This window comes from Arachis duranensis, chromosome 5 (genome assembly GCF_000817695.3).
Source record: "Arachis duranensis cultivar V14167 chromosome 5, aradu.V14167.gnm2.J7QH, whole genome shotgun sequence".
Classification (NCBI taxonomy): Eukaryota; Viridiplantae; Streptophyta; class Magnoliopsida; order Fabales; family Fabaceae; genus Arachis; species Arachis duranensis.
In genome coordinates this window covers 99,631,650-99,648,488 of record NC_029776.3, presented here as the reverse complement: position 1 = coordinate 99,648,488, position 16,839 = coordinate 99,631,650, and the positions used below count along the sequence as shown (strand labels likewise).

At 33.2% G+C, this 16,839-nt stretch overlaps 1 protein-coding gene across 1 annotated transcript; it reads right to left on the bottom strand.

Moving 5' to 3' along the window:
* Positions 1-13,221: 13,221 nt before the first annotated feature.
* Positions 13,222-15,788, bottom strand: LOC107491382 (U-box domain-containing protein 18-like). The gene has a single exon (XM_016112235.3). It carries the CDS (start codon positions 15,602-15,604, stop codon positions 13,457-13,459), a length of 2,148 nt encoding a protein of 715 aa, XP_015967721.1. The 5' UTR covers positions 15,605-15,788; the 3' UTR covers positions 13,222-13,456.
* Positions 15,789-16,839: the final 1,051 nt, after the last annotated feature.

Genomic DNA, 16,839 nt, shown 5'->3' with positions numbered 1-16,839 from the left:
GATGACATTACACTTGTAGCAACCTTACGTAGATCATCTGCTAAAAGTGATGCCCTCGTCTCATCCATGGTCAGAGTGTCACCCACCAGCATCAATGTCTGCACCAGATTTTCATAGGACTTCGGTAATGAAAGTAACAATATGAGTGCCTGGTCTTCATCATCAACCTTCACATCTATATCCTTTAAGTTTGATATGATCCTGTCGAACTTATTGATATATTCTCGGATTGAGGTGCCTTCCTCCATCTTGCATGTATACAATTTGGATTTTAAGTAGATCCTGTTAGTTAGAGTCTTCGTCATGAAGTTACTCTCTAACTTTAACCAGACGCCTGCTGCAGTTGCTTCTTCGTTCACCAAGAAAGCAACATCCCTCTCAAGGCATAAGATTATTGCCGCCCGTGCCTCAAGATCTAATTCTTCCCAATCCTCATCTTCCATTCCTTCCGGCTTTTTCTCTTTTCCTGCTAGTGCCTTGTGTAACTTTTGTGATATAAGCAGATTTTTTATCTGCATCCTCCAATAGGAAAAATCATTTTTCCCATTGAACTTCTCGATTTCATATTTGCCTACTTTGACATTACTACTAGTAGAAGCCATTATATTCAAAATTGAATTTTACCACTCAAATAATGAATAATATAATGTTGGCTCTTGATACCAATTGTCGAGTCTGCAGCGGAATTTTGACTTCTAATAGCTACAAAGTAATATGAAATTGAACACTACTCACAATAATGCACTCGCTATATAATTACTAAAGAGAAAAGAAAATAGAATAAAATAATAATAATATGAAGAGAAGATGTGAATGTAATTGTTATTGTTGATGATGATTGAATTGAAATTCTACAAACGTTTATATAGTGGTTATATGCTATAATTTCAATGGATAGAAACAAAACTTTCCTATAATAACTCTTAGCCTTCCTTTTCTTAGCCTTCCTTTTCTTTCTCTCTCCCTCACACCATCCTTAATCTTGACAGGGCTAACCTTTCTGGTTGTAGGATTTGGCATGTGTAAATGTAATTATTGTTGGAGTGAAGTATGACTTTTATGTGGTTGTTGTATTGAGGAAGGAGGACATTTTGTGTAGCAAATGCAGGTTGTTGTGTTGGTATCATGGGATTTGTTTTGAATGGGAAAGAGGTTTTGAAAGTTTATAAAAGTTGATTTTTTGCCGAACTTCAGCAAGGCATAACTTGGTTTCCGAACCCTCAATTTGCTTCCAATTGTTTTAAAGTAAAAATTGCGTTCATGAAGTTTATGCTATTCGAAGAACGGGTGAAAAATATTTTAAATTGAAGAAGTTATGGGTGTTGGAAGATTTAAACTAAAAACTGATTTCCTTTTTTCAATTCTGCAGCTTGCTGCTGAATCTGATTTTTTTGAAAGCATGTACGTCCACGCGTACGCGTGGCATGGAATTTTTTGGCGAAGCGTACGCGACTGGTTCTATACGTACGCGTAAGGAGCTAGTAAGCATGGCCATGCGTACGCATGACATGAAGTACTCATTTACGCGTATGCATGACAAGGGGATGCGCGCGCGAGCTGCATTTTTACACTCTCATGTGTATGCGTGGCCCCTGTTCTAGCAAACAAGATTTTTGAGTTTTAAACCCTATTTCAAACTTCTAAACCTCTATTTTCATTCCTTTGGTCATAGTTAGTAGTATTAAACCTGATAATCAGATGAAGTTAGGAAATGGGGATAATTTGGAGACGAAGTAAAGCTGAAAAGTGATGAATTGATTATGAAATGTTACGGATGATCATGTATGATACTTGACTTGAATAATCAAATGAATGATCATGTATGATACTTGGCTTGATTAATTAAATGATCTGAGATACGAGATTTCTTGGGTAAAGTACCGTGACTTGCCACCACGTGTACCAGGTTGAACACTCGATACTCTGTTGACCCTACGACGTAAGGGTGACCGGACACTCACAAATTCCCAGGAATGGTACCCCCATTGAGCGATTTGATATAAATATGAGAAAAATCTATTCATAGATTCATGGGGATGCACGTCGGGGGACAGTCCAAAGGTTTAGCAAACCGAACTTGTCAGGTTGGCTTGATAATCGACAGATGAGACTCATCAGACATAGGACAGGCATGCATCATGTGCATACTACTTGAATTACTTGTTTGTGCATTAACTGGATGTGCCTAAGTGTACTTGCTATGCTAAATGTATAATTGTTACCTGCAGTACTTGTAACCTTCTTGTGTTTACTTTTAACTACTTATTTGTCTATGATTTGTCGAAGGAGATGGAGGTATGGAGGAAAAGCAGTGTGACTTAGGTTTAAGAATAAGTTAAGCTAGGCTTAGATACTTTTAGAAAACCACATTTTATGGCTTCTGTTTAATATTTTAAGCTCTATAATCTGAGTGTCGGCGTTCTAGGATTGCCTCTGGCATTCCCATAACCTTATATCTTATGTGTGTGGCACCTTTACCATACTGAGAATTTCTGGTTCTCACCCCATACTATGTTGTTGTTTTTTCAGATGCAGGTCGAGAGGCACCTCGCTAGGCGTCTGGACTTCTGAAGTGAAGTGGTTATCAAGTTATTTTATTGTGTAGTGATGTATATATATGTACTTAGTTTTCTCTCCGCATAACTTGTTCCTTTTGATCCTCTTAGACGCTTACGGAGAGATAGGATTTTGTTTATGTACATTTGGGTTTTGAATTTGTATATATATGTATATATATTCTCCAGTCAGCCTTAACTTCGCGGGTTGAGTTAGGAGCTTGTTATTTTGTATCTTTGACCCTCTACTCCTACTTTTATTATCTTATGATTGATAGTTATAGTTTTCTTAACACGTAAGTTAACTCATTTCTTGAGCGTTGCGCTTTTATTTCGCGATTTTTGTCTTATTTATTTTTCAAGACTCCTAGACTAATATATTCTTCTGCTATTATATATATATATATACTTTCTATTTTGGAAGTCGTAATACCATATCACTTCTATTTTACAACTTAAGCGTAAAGTTGGGTGTGATAGGGTGTTATATGTTTAACACGCTTGAGTTGGGTGAGAGTAATTTTTGTTGGGCTTAACCCAACTTATATGATTTGTAAGCCAAAAAAATTTGTATATGTAGTATAATTGAGTCGAAAATTTTTACCAACAATAAAAAAAAGATGGATATAGACTATAGAGAAGTTCTATTATGCTTACCGTAAAAACAAACATGATATACTGACCTTACGTGTCCGTAATTGAGGATTGAAGGCAAATTTTTTAACATAAAAAATAAAAGATTAAATTAAATAAAAATATTCTAAACAAGCGAGTGAAACATACATCATGTCAATTTATAAAACTTAATTATAAAAATTACAAATTTAATAAAATTATAAAAATAAAAAAATAATTAAATATTTTAATAAATATTAAATTAATGTATATTTTTATGAGTGAAATTATTTTAATTTTAGTTTTACTCAAATATATATTTTTTTTAATTTTTTATTTAAAAAAAATTGCCTTCAATCCTCAGTGACTCACTAAGTACCATAGAATTTTTCTAAACTATATATAAAAGAGTCCTTAAATGATGTTGTAAAATGTATAATTATTTGAGTATTGGATGTTTTCAAAAGAAAATATTCAATTCAAAAACCTTAAGTACTTTTTTCGTTCTCAAAATTTATTGTTAAAATTAAAATTATATTATCTTGTCTATAATATTTTTTATTTTAAAATCATCTTCACTGTTTTAATTATTTTTAAAAATGACTTTTTTTATCCAAATAATAATTTTTTGTCCAAAATATTTCTAATAAAAATAAAATAAAAAGTATTCTCTCTAACTTTCACTCACTACTTACTATTTATTCATCTTTTGCTTATCACTATTACCATTTACTATTACCACCAAAATAAAGATTAAATTCTATACACAAATTAAAAAATCACAAAACAAAGAGAGATCACTCGATGCGTGGTAGTAGAATGCGTATGCATTCAACTACGTATCAAGTAGCATTTAGTTTGTTGATATCTTCATTACAGACATATTATCGAGGGTCATATTTTTTTTTGAAGGAACTCGAACTTAAGCATTTAGAAGATCAAAAAGTTTTAAAAAATGATGGTTATACACAATAATTTCGAATGCTGTAACCTTATATATGTATCCGAGTGTATCTCGAATGCTAAGACCACAATTACGCCACTTGTATATATTTCGGATACTGAGATCCTATTCTCAATTTTCGCATATCTTGGGTGTTCAGTATATGATCTCTATCTTAATACATATTTCGGATATACCCTGAATATGATTTGGTGTCATTCGGTCACAATACGGAGTCTCAGACATCAAGATATACTCAATCTTAGATTAATCTCTCAGTATTCAAAATATGTTTTATAATGTATTTTTGTAAATACATCACCATTTATATATTTTATAATTTATATATTTATTTAATTTAAATAAAAAATTCATTTATTTTAGTTAATTATTTTGAATAAACCTGTAAGTTTACTATTTAATTAATTTTGAATAATTTTTTATATTATTATTTTGTTTTATAATTTATTTAAATATTTCATTGATATAACATATACCTGAAAACGTAATTAATGTAAATAATAGAAAAAAATAAAAAAATATTTTACCCTGACAGTTTGAACGCCAATAAATATGAATTTATAAAAATAATTAAAAGAGGTATTGTTATGGTTGCCTAATTAGTTGGAAAAAGAAAGAAGAAATGGTACAAAAAGGATAAATTTAGAAGAAAAAATTATTAACTATTAATAATTTTAGCGAGGAGGTAAGTTAGATTATTTATAAAATACTAGTGATAAAATTAAAATTAAAATTGTAGACAAATATCAGAGTTATTTAGTATGATTTCCCTTAATCACAATACTTTGTTTTTCCAAGACTACATGGGAACATGATAATTCGGTAACATTAACTGACGTGTCCCACGTCTTTAATGCCTTGCTTAGTTCGGACTTCGGACCATACCAAAATCCAACAACTAAACACAAATACAAGAACATCCAACAAAATGGTCACTTTTAAAATACTACTTCTTTAGGGGCATCCCAGCAAGTTCCATACCATGTGTATGGCAGTATGGCTTCCATATCATCCACAAAAATGGATTCTTTCCCCAACTCTTTAAAATGCTTTAAGTTTCCCAACTAAGACAATGCCCTGATGCAGTATCAATATATATGTCGGTGAAGAATCTTATGATGGGCAGCTTATTTATTAAATATTAATAACTGAACACATGTAGGTGTTAAATAAAGCAATTTGAAATAGGGCCAAGATGGGGACTGAACGAACTACAAAGAGAAAATAATTAGCAGCGGATCCAAAAAATTTTAGTGATAAAGATAAAAATAATATATAAAAATAATAAAAATTTAATAAAAATATATTTAGATATTAAAAATTCAAAATATATTAATCAAATTTTAAATAATTTAATTAACATATCAAAAATATATTAATTTAAAAATATTTTTTTAATTTTTATATTAATTTAAAAGTATTTTTCGTCAAATATCCTATATATCTATCAACTCACATTTTATTAATTATTTTTTATTTTTTTATTAATGTCTATTTTTCTATCAAGTAATTATTTAAATATTTTTTACCATTTAATTAGAGAGTTGACACTCTATAATATTCATAGTAAAATTCTTTTAACGAAAATGATTATTATACATAATACGAAAACTAAATTAAATAAAATAATAAAAATGAATAAACCATATATACTTATTATTTATTTTTAAAAATTTAATGGGACAATTACCCCATACACTTGCAAATAAATCCGTCTCTAATAATAATGGCTTCTCATTTGGATTTATATTTTGCGAGGATTATTTTCAATAAAAAATATTAAAAATTATTAAAATTTATTATTTTTAGTCATCAATTAATCATTAATAAATTAAAGTATGTTAGAATTAGATTAATAACTATATATAAATTATGGCAAAAAATAATCAAATTTAACAATTTTTTAGTATTTTTTTAGGAGCACCAACTGCAATCTCATTTCGGATGCAACACATTTAAAACATGATGTTTCATGTTAAAAAGTTAAGATATTTGTGGTTGTGGCTCTTGGTTAGTGGTTGAATAGCTGCCCGGCCCATTAAATAAATTCTTATAAATATATGTCTCCCTCCTCAAGAAACGAAAAAATTGACGAGGAAAGTTGAAATGTAAATTGGTAATCATATCTAATTTTGTGTATTAATATTCAATAATATTTATACCGGAGAAGAATATATACATGAATTGTTATTAAGATTATAAATTTATGTGTAATTAATTCATACACTTTTTATATTATTATCCAATTAAATACTTTAATTGATTTATTTTAACTGTAAGACTTTGTTATTTGTCAACAAGTCAAATGCTAATGTGTCAATTAGATACCTATATTGCATTGGATACATCTAGGTAAATTTTTTACTTTTACTGTGTAATTGAAAAATTAAAATTTAAAAAATTTTAAATTTGATAGAGCTTAATATTAATATATCGATAATCTATAGTATTTTACATATATACTCATTCAATTATATTAAATTATATTAAATTTTTTAGATGATTATTTAATTATTTAAAAAGTGTTTAGATAGATAAATATAAAGATTAAACACAAACTTTGTTTAAAATTTTTTTATTTATTTTTAAACGAAAAATAATAATAGATACGAAATTTAAGAGGTAGATATGGAATTTTTTAATGAATTTTTTTCTATAGATAATTATTATTTCTTTTAATTCTAATTTGAGATTTTTCTGATCTTCTCTGCATCGTCATTTTTAAAGAGGTAATTAGAGAATATAGAAAAGTATTATTCTTTCTATTTTTTTTTCTATCTTTGTATTATTTTTCTTTTATTGTATTCTTCTTCTTTTAACTGAGATAAAAAAAATTAAATCCAGCACGTATCGAATCTTTCAATTTATACAATAAAAAAAATTCAAAAGTAAAAAAATAAAAAAATTTAAAAAATACAAAAATAAATTATACCTAAAAATTTTTGAATGTTGAGTTAGACAAAAGAAACTCAATAGACAGAAACAAAATTTAACAGGTAAAGCAAGTATCATTCATTCACTATCCTTAAACAACTGGATGACAAAGAATGAGTAAGAAACAGAAAGAGAGAGAGGAGAGCAAGAGAGATATGTCTATTTTAGTCTTATTCATGTGTATCTAAACATAATATTAGATATTACATTAGTGTCTTGTACATTATATTCAAATACAATACACAAAAAAAAGTTGTGGTCAGCAGATACTTTTAGTATGTTAGGAGGCCAATGGGGAGAAGTAATCAGTTGTGACAAAGTGACAGAATCGTACATGTCTTTTAGTGTTAGACGAGTGCAAATTGATACTTATATCGTAGATATGATTAATGAATAGGTCCATATTATAATAGGTACCAGTGAATTTGATGTGCTAGTGAAAGAAGTGGAACGGGAGACTTTTGGATTGAATTGTTATATATGAAGAAGCTAATAAAAAAATTGACAATAGTTGTGAACAATGAAGAACAGTTGTGGAAAGGGAGTGTGTGGGTACGAGCTTAAGGAGTGCATGAATTATAAAACCGACAGTTTTTAACGACCAGGCAGCCAATATGGTGATGATAAAGTTGAGGAAAGACGGAGAAGATAAAGGCAAGTTGGTAATTCTTGAAATTATTTTAAATGAGTGGATTAATTATCATTCAAAATAAAATCATGTAAAAACGGTAACATATCAAACAATTTATGAAGGAACTGAAAGGAAGAGCGAATTGTGTGGGATGTGATTATATTAATTATGAAGCTGATTCTGAAAATACAGTAATATGAATTTATGATGAAGGTAACTTTAATGGGTTGGAAAGAAGGGGCAAAAAGAATAAGAAAAAGAAAGTTCTATGTAGGCTTGATGCTAGACCCAACAATTTAAGGATGTCAAAAAAAAATAGAAAAGAATCTTTGGACTCGGTTTCCTCAATCAACCAGTTCGATAATGTTGGGTTGGGTCTAGAATCCGAATCAAGTTTGATGAAAATGGAGCGCGATTTTCACGATAGGATGGGCACACAAGGAAAGGGTCCACGACAAGTGTGCAGAAAGCTGTATTTTCGAAACTTGTGCTGGAGACCGACGTGGAGAAGACCAAGAGAGATCAAATCGGTGTTGAAGAAAGGAAGATAAAGGCTGGCCACGGCAAGGGAGGCTCAACGTGGCAATGGAGATGCGCAACCCTGACGCCACTTATGTTGGGTCATGAGATCGAGGAAGAGTTGGTGGCAGAGAACCAAGCCGCTACTCTCCCGACGGTGACATTGAATGGAAGGACCGGTTGGTTGGGTGTGTATGCTAATGATGAAGGAACGGGTGATAGAGATGACATTGTGAATGATTCCGGCACAAAGGGAACAACATTGACAAAGGGACAAGGGGAGCTATTGGAACACGATAAAAAAGTAGTTGGGAAGAGCATGGTTGATAATGGTGGTTCGAACAAGAATGAAAGAAGTAAAGAGAAACAAAGATAGTATTTTGGAGGAGCAGATTCTTGAAAATAGAAAAAATTGGTGTCTTGGATTTGAAATTAGGTGCAATTTTATACAATAAAAAAGATGATATCATGTACTTGTTTTGACGCTATTATCTTGATAAAAAAATATATTTTTTAATGAAAAAAAAGATATTTTTTATTTTTTAGCGTATTTGATAAATTTATAGTAGTAAAAGTAAAAGTACTTAAAAAATAAAAAAATAAAATATATTTTTAAAAAGTTGTAATTTACATTCTTTTTTAAAAGATCTTTTTTTTAAAAAAAATATTTTCATGTAATGAATAAACAAAAAAAATACTCTTTTATTGTTATATCCAAACATAATTGATAAATAAAAAGATCTTTTTGTATGAAATATCAAACATAAAATTACTTTTAGAAGTTCATCCAAAAAAGATCTTTTTTAGAAGTTCATCCAAACAAGCCTATGGCTATTCTCCAAGCACAAAATGAAAAAAATGTTCAAAAAAAGATTGACAAAACAGAAAGAAAAAGCAAGACACTGCAGGTCCAAAAATTAAAAAAAAAAAGTATAATAATTTATTAAAATAATTTGTTCTTGAAATGTTAGGGAATTAATGGGTGATAAAAAATTGAGTATGGTTAAAAATCTCAACAAAAAATTTAAATTGAATACGTTAGGTTTGTTTGAGATTAAGTGGCAGATAGTGACAAAATTTGATGTAAAAAAATTGGGGGAGTGATGCTGTGGGATGAGAATACGTTGGATCGAAGGGTGTCTCAAGTGGTTTACTGTTAATTTGTAATTTGAGATGAAATAATATTTAAAATGAGTCGTTGTCAGTTATGTTTTCTTTGGTGTATGGAATTCATATAAGAGAAGAGAAATTTGATGTGTGGGAGAAATTGAATTATATTATAGGATTACGTCAATTTTTATGAGAGACTTCAATGAGATTGTATGCAGGTGGAAGAGAGAAAAGATACACTGTCATATTAAAAATAATTTAGTAAGAATTGGATATAAGAAGATATGTAACTGGTGGACTCCTACTTAACATCTTGCAATCTCAGAGTTTTTAGTAAGATCGAAATCGTTGGAGATATTTTCACGAATATAAAATTAGGAGTACAAAATTAAGAGTCCAATATAAAAAGAAGGAGCGCAAAAAATAATTGATAAATTTTTTTGTTATTTTTTTTTATAACTTTTCTGTTGTAAGTGACATATCTGCTTTTTTTTTTACGTAGTCCACGGTAAGCTCCTTGCCTCTGACCTTGCGTTCATCCCTGCTTTCTTCTTCGTTTACTCAGGGTTGTGGTGATCCTTTAGAGGACATATATTTTGGTGTTGTGGCTGTGTGGGTTGGTAATCACTTGGGTCGATATATGACTGATAGAAGAGATATATATGTGGACGTCACTTGGTGTATAGATTTAAGGTTGCGTGGGTGAAGTTAGATGGGAGTTGCTTTAGGGGTTATTAGCAAATATAAAGAAGGGTTTGAATGGGTTAGTGAGTTTTTTTGATACGATGAAGTGTGATTAATGAGGTTGCACGTCATCTCTCTATTCAGTGGGTTTGTTACGGCTTATAGTTAGAATTAGTTTATTTAATTTGTTTTGGACTTTCGGGCATATTTGTTTTCGATTTTTGGACATGTTATTTTGTTTTGATTTGCATGTTATTGTGCTGTATCTGCTGGCTTCACCTTCTCATTGGGATTTTGTAAGTGTTGTAACAATAAAAAAATTATAAATTTTGATATTTGAATTTGAATTTACGAAATGGTTAATGATAAAATATAAATAAATTTCTATATAAAATGATGAGATTTTGAATTTTAGTATTATTATTAAAAAATTTTATTGTATTTTATTATTTTTAATAATTTTATTTTTATATTTAATTAAATCGATTTGATCACGATCTAACTACAATGACATAATCCATTCATTTATCGGTTTCTGCAACTTTGGTACTAACATTATTATTAGAGGTAATGACCAAATCAATACTCGAAGGATTCAAACGCTGACATTTTGGTATCTCACTATTATTATTAACAAAATAGTCTTTAAAAGATTTTAAAATTTGACAAGCGTACCCATGAGTTTGTCGGAGCACATCTCCGGTAAGTATAGTGCTAACATGGCCACTACATTTTGATGACATGGCAAAACCTCTGAACCCTAATCCCCTTCTCTTACCCTTTTGAATTCTAATCCCCTTCCCAACACAGTGTCTCACACTCTCAACTCACTCTTCCCCAAAACAGCAGTAGTGAAACTCAACCTTCTCAGTCTTACAGAGCCAGTGTCATCGACACCGCACTGTTGTCATCTCGTCGTCAGGCCTTCTATGTTCGCCAGTGTCGTCTATCTCCTTCGTGGCATTGCGTTATCTGTGCGCCTTCACCGCTGTCGCCTTCAATGCTTGTATCTGCTTGCTGCTAGCCCCTAATCACTGCCATACCTCCTCTGTCTGGGTTCCATCTTGGCTCCATCATATCGTGCCCCCTCTGTGTCTGGTGTTCTTCTTCTATTCTTGCTTTGGTGGTGTTGTATTAAGTTTTATTTTATTTTATTTTGATTATTGTATATGAATTTGTTTATTTTCACTGAGTTTCATTGTTATTAATTTTTTTGAATGATAATTTAACCTAAAAATTTGAGACAATTCATGATTTGGGACAACTCTATTGATGTTGAGGTTGTTATTGCTGTGAATGGTAGTGTTGCTGGAGGAAGAGGGGAGTGTGCGTTGGGAAAGGGGGAGTGGTGGAGATTATTGTTGCTGTTGATATTAAGGCTATCGTTACTGCGAGTGTGCGTTGGAGAGGGAGAGTGGTGGAGGTTGTTGTTGCTGTTAATGTTAAAGTTGTTGTTACTGTGAATGGTGGTGTTGAGGGAGAAAGAGGAAGTGTATGTTGGGGAGGGAGTTGTGATACAGTGGAGACTACGATGGGAGAGAAGTGTGCGTTGGGGATGGAGGCTGCGACAAGGAGGGAGAGGGAAAGGGAGGGAGTGTGCATTAGGGAGGGAACTTTGGGAGTGGTTTGTCAAGTCACCAAAACACGGTGGCCACATAAGCATTGTGCTTGCTGGAAATTTGCTTCGGCGAGTTCGAGAGTACGTTTGTCAGATTTTAAAATTTTTTAAAGACTATTTTATCAATAATAATAGTGAAGTACTAAAATACCAGCGTTTGAATCTTTCGAGTATTGATTTGGTCATTGCCTCTTATCATTAGCATCTACTAATGAGTTAAATGCTTGTCGATTCAATTCCTAACATCCTATTTTCCTTTTTTTTTTTTACTTTGGATTTGGGTCTGTTAGTCTTGTCAGGGAATAGACTTCGCTTTGGATCGCTTTGGATCAATCATGACTAGTTGGGCTTGACAAGTATTTAATTTTGGTTAGAAAGTTATATGTCTCTCAAAAACACACATTAAATGCTCACGGACTATTTGGTTTTGCCCTTTATTCTTAATTTATTTATTTGTTTATATTGCTTGCTTCATATATTTTTAAAAACTTATCCAAGTTTTTGATAATTCAATTCACCCCATTTTTAGTTATTGATGTGGTTCGATGTGAACTATAAAAAATATTGATGAAAAAGCAATCAACTTTCTCTCGTTGTAAATGCAATGATTATAAGAAAAAACTGAATATATATTTTAGAAAATTTCAAACATGGTCAATATGACAACCAAACTATGAAACTTGTAGTGAAAACTTTGATCGGTTGGATACATCATTTGGAATTTTGGATACATCCGTGGGTTTTTCTTTTTTTTTTTTGAAATAAGAGAACTCAATACAAAGTAGAGCCAGCAAACAGAAAAATCAACAAACCAACACCAAAACGTAACCACTTAACAACTTAGAAAAACAAATACTTATTCCATTTTCATTTTCATTTTCAACATTGCCAATTTGCCATCAACAATAAAAGAATCTTCACACTCCACTCCTTGTAACAAAAGGGATCCGTGTTTCCTTTTTTTCTTTAAAAATAAATACTTCTTCCTAGGAATAACAGCAAAAAGTAAAACAACTTGAATCTTAGAATAGAAATTTTAAATACTTCACCCAGATTTCATTTCTGATAAAGTTTAAGACCAGGTCACCTAATCGTGCACCGCTTATAAAACACTTAGCTTCTTGACTGAAAAAATGGAACAGGAGTGCAATAGAGACAGAAAAGAAAAGTAATAGGCATCTATCCATCTGAATATAGAAAACAAGTTTAGATTAAAACACTAGACAGGTATATATATATATATATTTTTTTTGGTTTCCCACGGTATCCCCCAACCCGGCAGTTCAAGGACTAATCCGCTGCGGTACTGAGCTCCATTTAAGGGTTTGCCGTTGGCCAATGGGTTGCTGCATGCACAAGGCGGGATTTGAACTCCCGACACTTGCTTAAGCGGACTAGTGAGCTAACCACTAGACCAACCCAACTTGGTTCACTGGAGAGGTATATACTTGCATGAATTCACACACTTGAAGGAATATTTCACCATCAACTTATAGACCCTTCGAAACGAAGCCTCATGGCAATAAAATAAAAACTGAAAACAAAAACGCATATTGAATTGAACTGCACTAGTATCACAAGAACCATTGGCTTTAAGTCTTCAACCTTAGACCTTATTTCGTATAATATAATATGGGCTACAAATTTGACACTTTGAAACAGAATCATTATATCTAACATGAGTCTGTATGTATGGAAAAGCAACAGAAAAGTAGAGTATAATGCTATGTACTTAATTGAAACTAGCTCTTCAAAAACACGGAGCTACTTTCACAGATCTATACCTTTTAGAATTTACAAAGTATAAGGAGGAAGAAGCTTTCTAACTAACTCATGTGAATCAATGGTTGTCGCAAAACTGATGAGGACCCAACCAATCCAGAAGTTCTTTGTTCATTGAATTCCTGTAGAACTCTGATGAGGGAGCGTGCTTTCTTTGCAGCATGAGGGGTACCATCAGTGATGATCCAATATAGCAAAGGCATGATTGAAGATTCCGCAACAAGAAAAGCTACAACCCCTGAACCACCATGAACACAAAGAGACAACAAAATCGACACGCAGTGCTCCTTTGCCACACGCGAGGTTTCGGACTTCAAGATCCAAATGATCAAGTGCAATGCGTCAGCTTCTAACACGGCCCTCGCTCCCTCGGCTGTCTCGGCCAATGCAGCTAGAACTGCTAGGCAATCCGTGACGAGACCAGCTTTGTCCAAGGAAGAAGATAACACACTAACAATTGCAGGAACCGCTCCGGCTGCCAGCACTTTTGAGTGATTCTGGGGATGTAAGAGCAGCCCAAAAATCGCAACCACAGCATTCTTCTTCCCACACATTATAGCATCGTCTGATCTATATAGCCTATCCTTGCCAGCTAAACAAGAATGGATTGTTTTTCTTTCTTCTTTGATCATCTCCACCAAACCGGGAATCCCCTCCGGATTATCTCCAATGATTTTTCTAAATTCTTTCACGGAACAAAGATAGAATATGGTAGCAGCTGCCATTTGGCGAGATTCCAAGCTAAGCCCTCTATTTAGCACTTTGAGAATTGGCGCCAAACCCCTGCTCTCCATTATACATTGCTGGCCACTGCTATGCTTCGAGAGCTTCAACAGTGCAGCAATTGCATTCTCTTGCACTGTTCTGTCACCGGTGCTAAGAAGATCAATCAAAGGCGGCACGGTCCCAACCTCAACCAAACACGTCCGGTTGAAAACGTTAGACCTCGCGAGCAGGCGAACCTCGTAAGCAGCCTTGTTCTGTTGCTCCTCTGTTCCAAAGGCGAGTTTCCGGGCAAGAAACCAGCAGAGGAACTGTACGGCGTGCGCCGCTGCTGGACTACCAGCCTCGGCTGATACTCCACTGCGCTGGTGACTCCGGTTGCTTGGCTTGGCTACCGAGATGCCATTATCAACACAGAATTGTTGGATGAGCCTTTTCAGTGTCGTGTTTGGAACCAACTCTGTGTTGGTGAGCCTCTCCCCTGTTTTGGGACACACTCTGTTTCCAGCTTTAAGCCATTTCTGAATCGAGATGCGGTCGTAAGTCTGGCCGGTGGAAGTAGTCACCGGATCAATCATCAACTCCAGTGAGATCGGACACCGGAAATCCTCCGGCGGCCGCTTCTCGCAGCTCAACTCTTCACTGCCACCGCTGCTCCTTCCCTCGGATTGGGAATTTTCATGAAGAGACGGGAAATCAACGTCTTCGAATATCACTCCTCTGCAGTAACACAAGAACGAAATCAAACCGCTCAACAAGGAAACCTCTTCTTCGTCGGAAACAGAGGATGCGGAAGAGAGCATCACGTCTTCTAGAAACTTCACCTCTCTGTTACAATCGATCCATGTCTTGATTTCGAGGTAGGTGAGGGTTCGCTTCATGGCGTTTAAATCAGGCTCGATTCCTCTCTCGAACTGCTGCAAAACCGAGTTAACTCGTTGGGCTTCGGTTTGGTCTTCCGGATCGAGTTCGAAGGTGACTTTCCTGGCTTGCTTCCTAACTAACTCAACTAACTCTCTAACTTCCCAACAAACTTTGATGACGTGGAGGGGCAGCGCGTCGAGGGTGGCAGCGATAGTGCGAAAGAGTGACCGTAATTGGGATGCCACGTGGCGGGACTTGAGAAGCATGAAGAGGCGGGCACCTTCGCGGGAGCAATCTTGTAAGAGGAAGTGAAGATTCTGGAAGGAGAAGTGGAGGTCGGAGAGGGAGGGAACGGCGTCGTTTGGGAGGAGGGAAGCGTGGAGGTCTTGGAGGAAGATGAGGAGGAGGGAGACTTGGCGCGTGGCCTCACGGGCGTTGCGGCGTTGTGTGAAGAAGGTGGTGGTGTTGAGGATGGATTGGGAGAGGGTGAGAAGGGAGGAGAGGAGTGTGGCAGGAGAGATGGTGTCGGAGGGGTGGACCGCTGCGAATGATAGGGGACGGCGGGGATCGGGGGGTGGATGGGAATGGGGATTATTCGGAGTCATTATTTTTTGAATTTTGATAGGGTTTCAGGAATGTTGGAACTGGCAACAATTTGGATGATTGCGTGCGACGTGCAGGGAGAATTATAAGGGGCAAATCATAATTCGGATAAAATTTATCCTATGATTTGGATGTGTTGGATTTTTTTAAATTAAACTTTCGAGTCAGAAAATCAGAAATTCAATCTGACAGACTTCTTGACATGCATAGTCCGCAAAATACCAAAGTATGAATACTTGAATAGAGAACAATCAAGTTAATCAGTCTCCTAGGCTGTTATTCGAGAATAAGACAAAAAAAAAATCGAGAATGAGATATAAAAATAAAAACATACAAATTAATATTTTTATATTTTATTTAATAATAAATTGATGCTTAGTCTGGCTTAACTTAACAGAAAATAAATTTGGATTCAAACTATTTTAAAAATTTAAATTTTTAATAAATTAAACTCAAGATTATGAAATAATTTGTTTGGCCTAGTAAGCCAACTTGAACATATTAAAATATATAAATACATAATTTTATTATATTTAAAAAAAACATAATAATAAAAATTTAAATTTATATTATTTATTTTATTAAAACTTTTATTTATTAAGCTTTTTTCTTTAATTACATTTATATATTTTTTAATATATCTAATATTTTTATTTTACTTGATTATGTATTCATTTTATTATTTATTATTTTTTAAAAAATTATTTGACTTTTAATAAGGTCTAGACCAAGTCAAATTTGTCAATAAATCAAACTTAGTACTTAGTAAATAGGCTATAATAAGTTACATGTTAATCAATTTTACAATTATTCTCTACATACAAGTTATTTTTTAATATAAGTCCATTAAAATCATTTATATTCACGCGTGCACATTCTTCTTCTTCTTTTTCATTATCGTCGTCACTAACACCACTTCTTCCTCCTATTCCTCCTTTTTTTTTCCATTGAAATTTTTCTCCTCATTCTCCTCCATCATCTTCATCACCATGATCATCATCGTTATAGTCATTGTTGTCGTCTTCTTCTTATACATATCGTCATTATCGTTATCGTTGAATTTTTGTCATATTGATGATGTTGCCTGATTTAAAATTAAAGAAAATATTTTTGTGCATTTGTAGCAAAATTTTGATATAGGAGTTCTGAATCTGAATTGTTATTGTGATGAGTCTGTTCTATTCTTGTTTTGATGTTTTTAAAAAACTTTTTTTTAAACAAAAAACTCAACACAATA

Excerpts from the sequence above, each read along its gene's own strand:
- LOC107491382 (XM_016112235.3), bottom strand. The coding sequence starts at position 15,604 with ATGACTCCGAATAATCCCCATTCCCATCCACCCCCCGATCCCCGCCGT.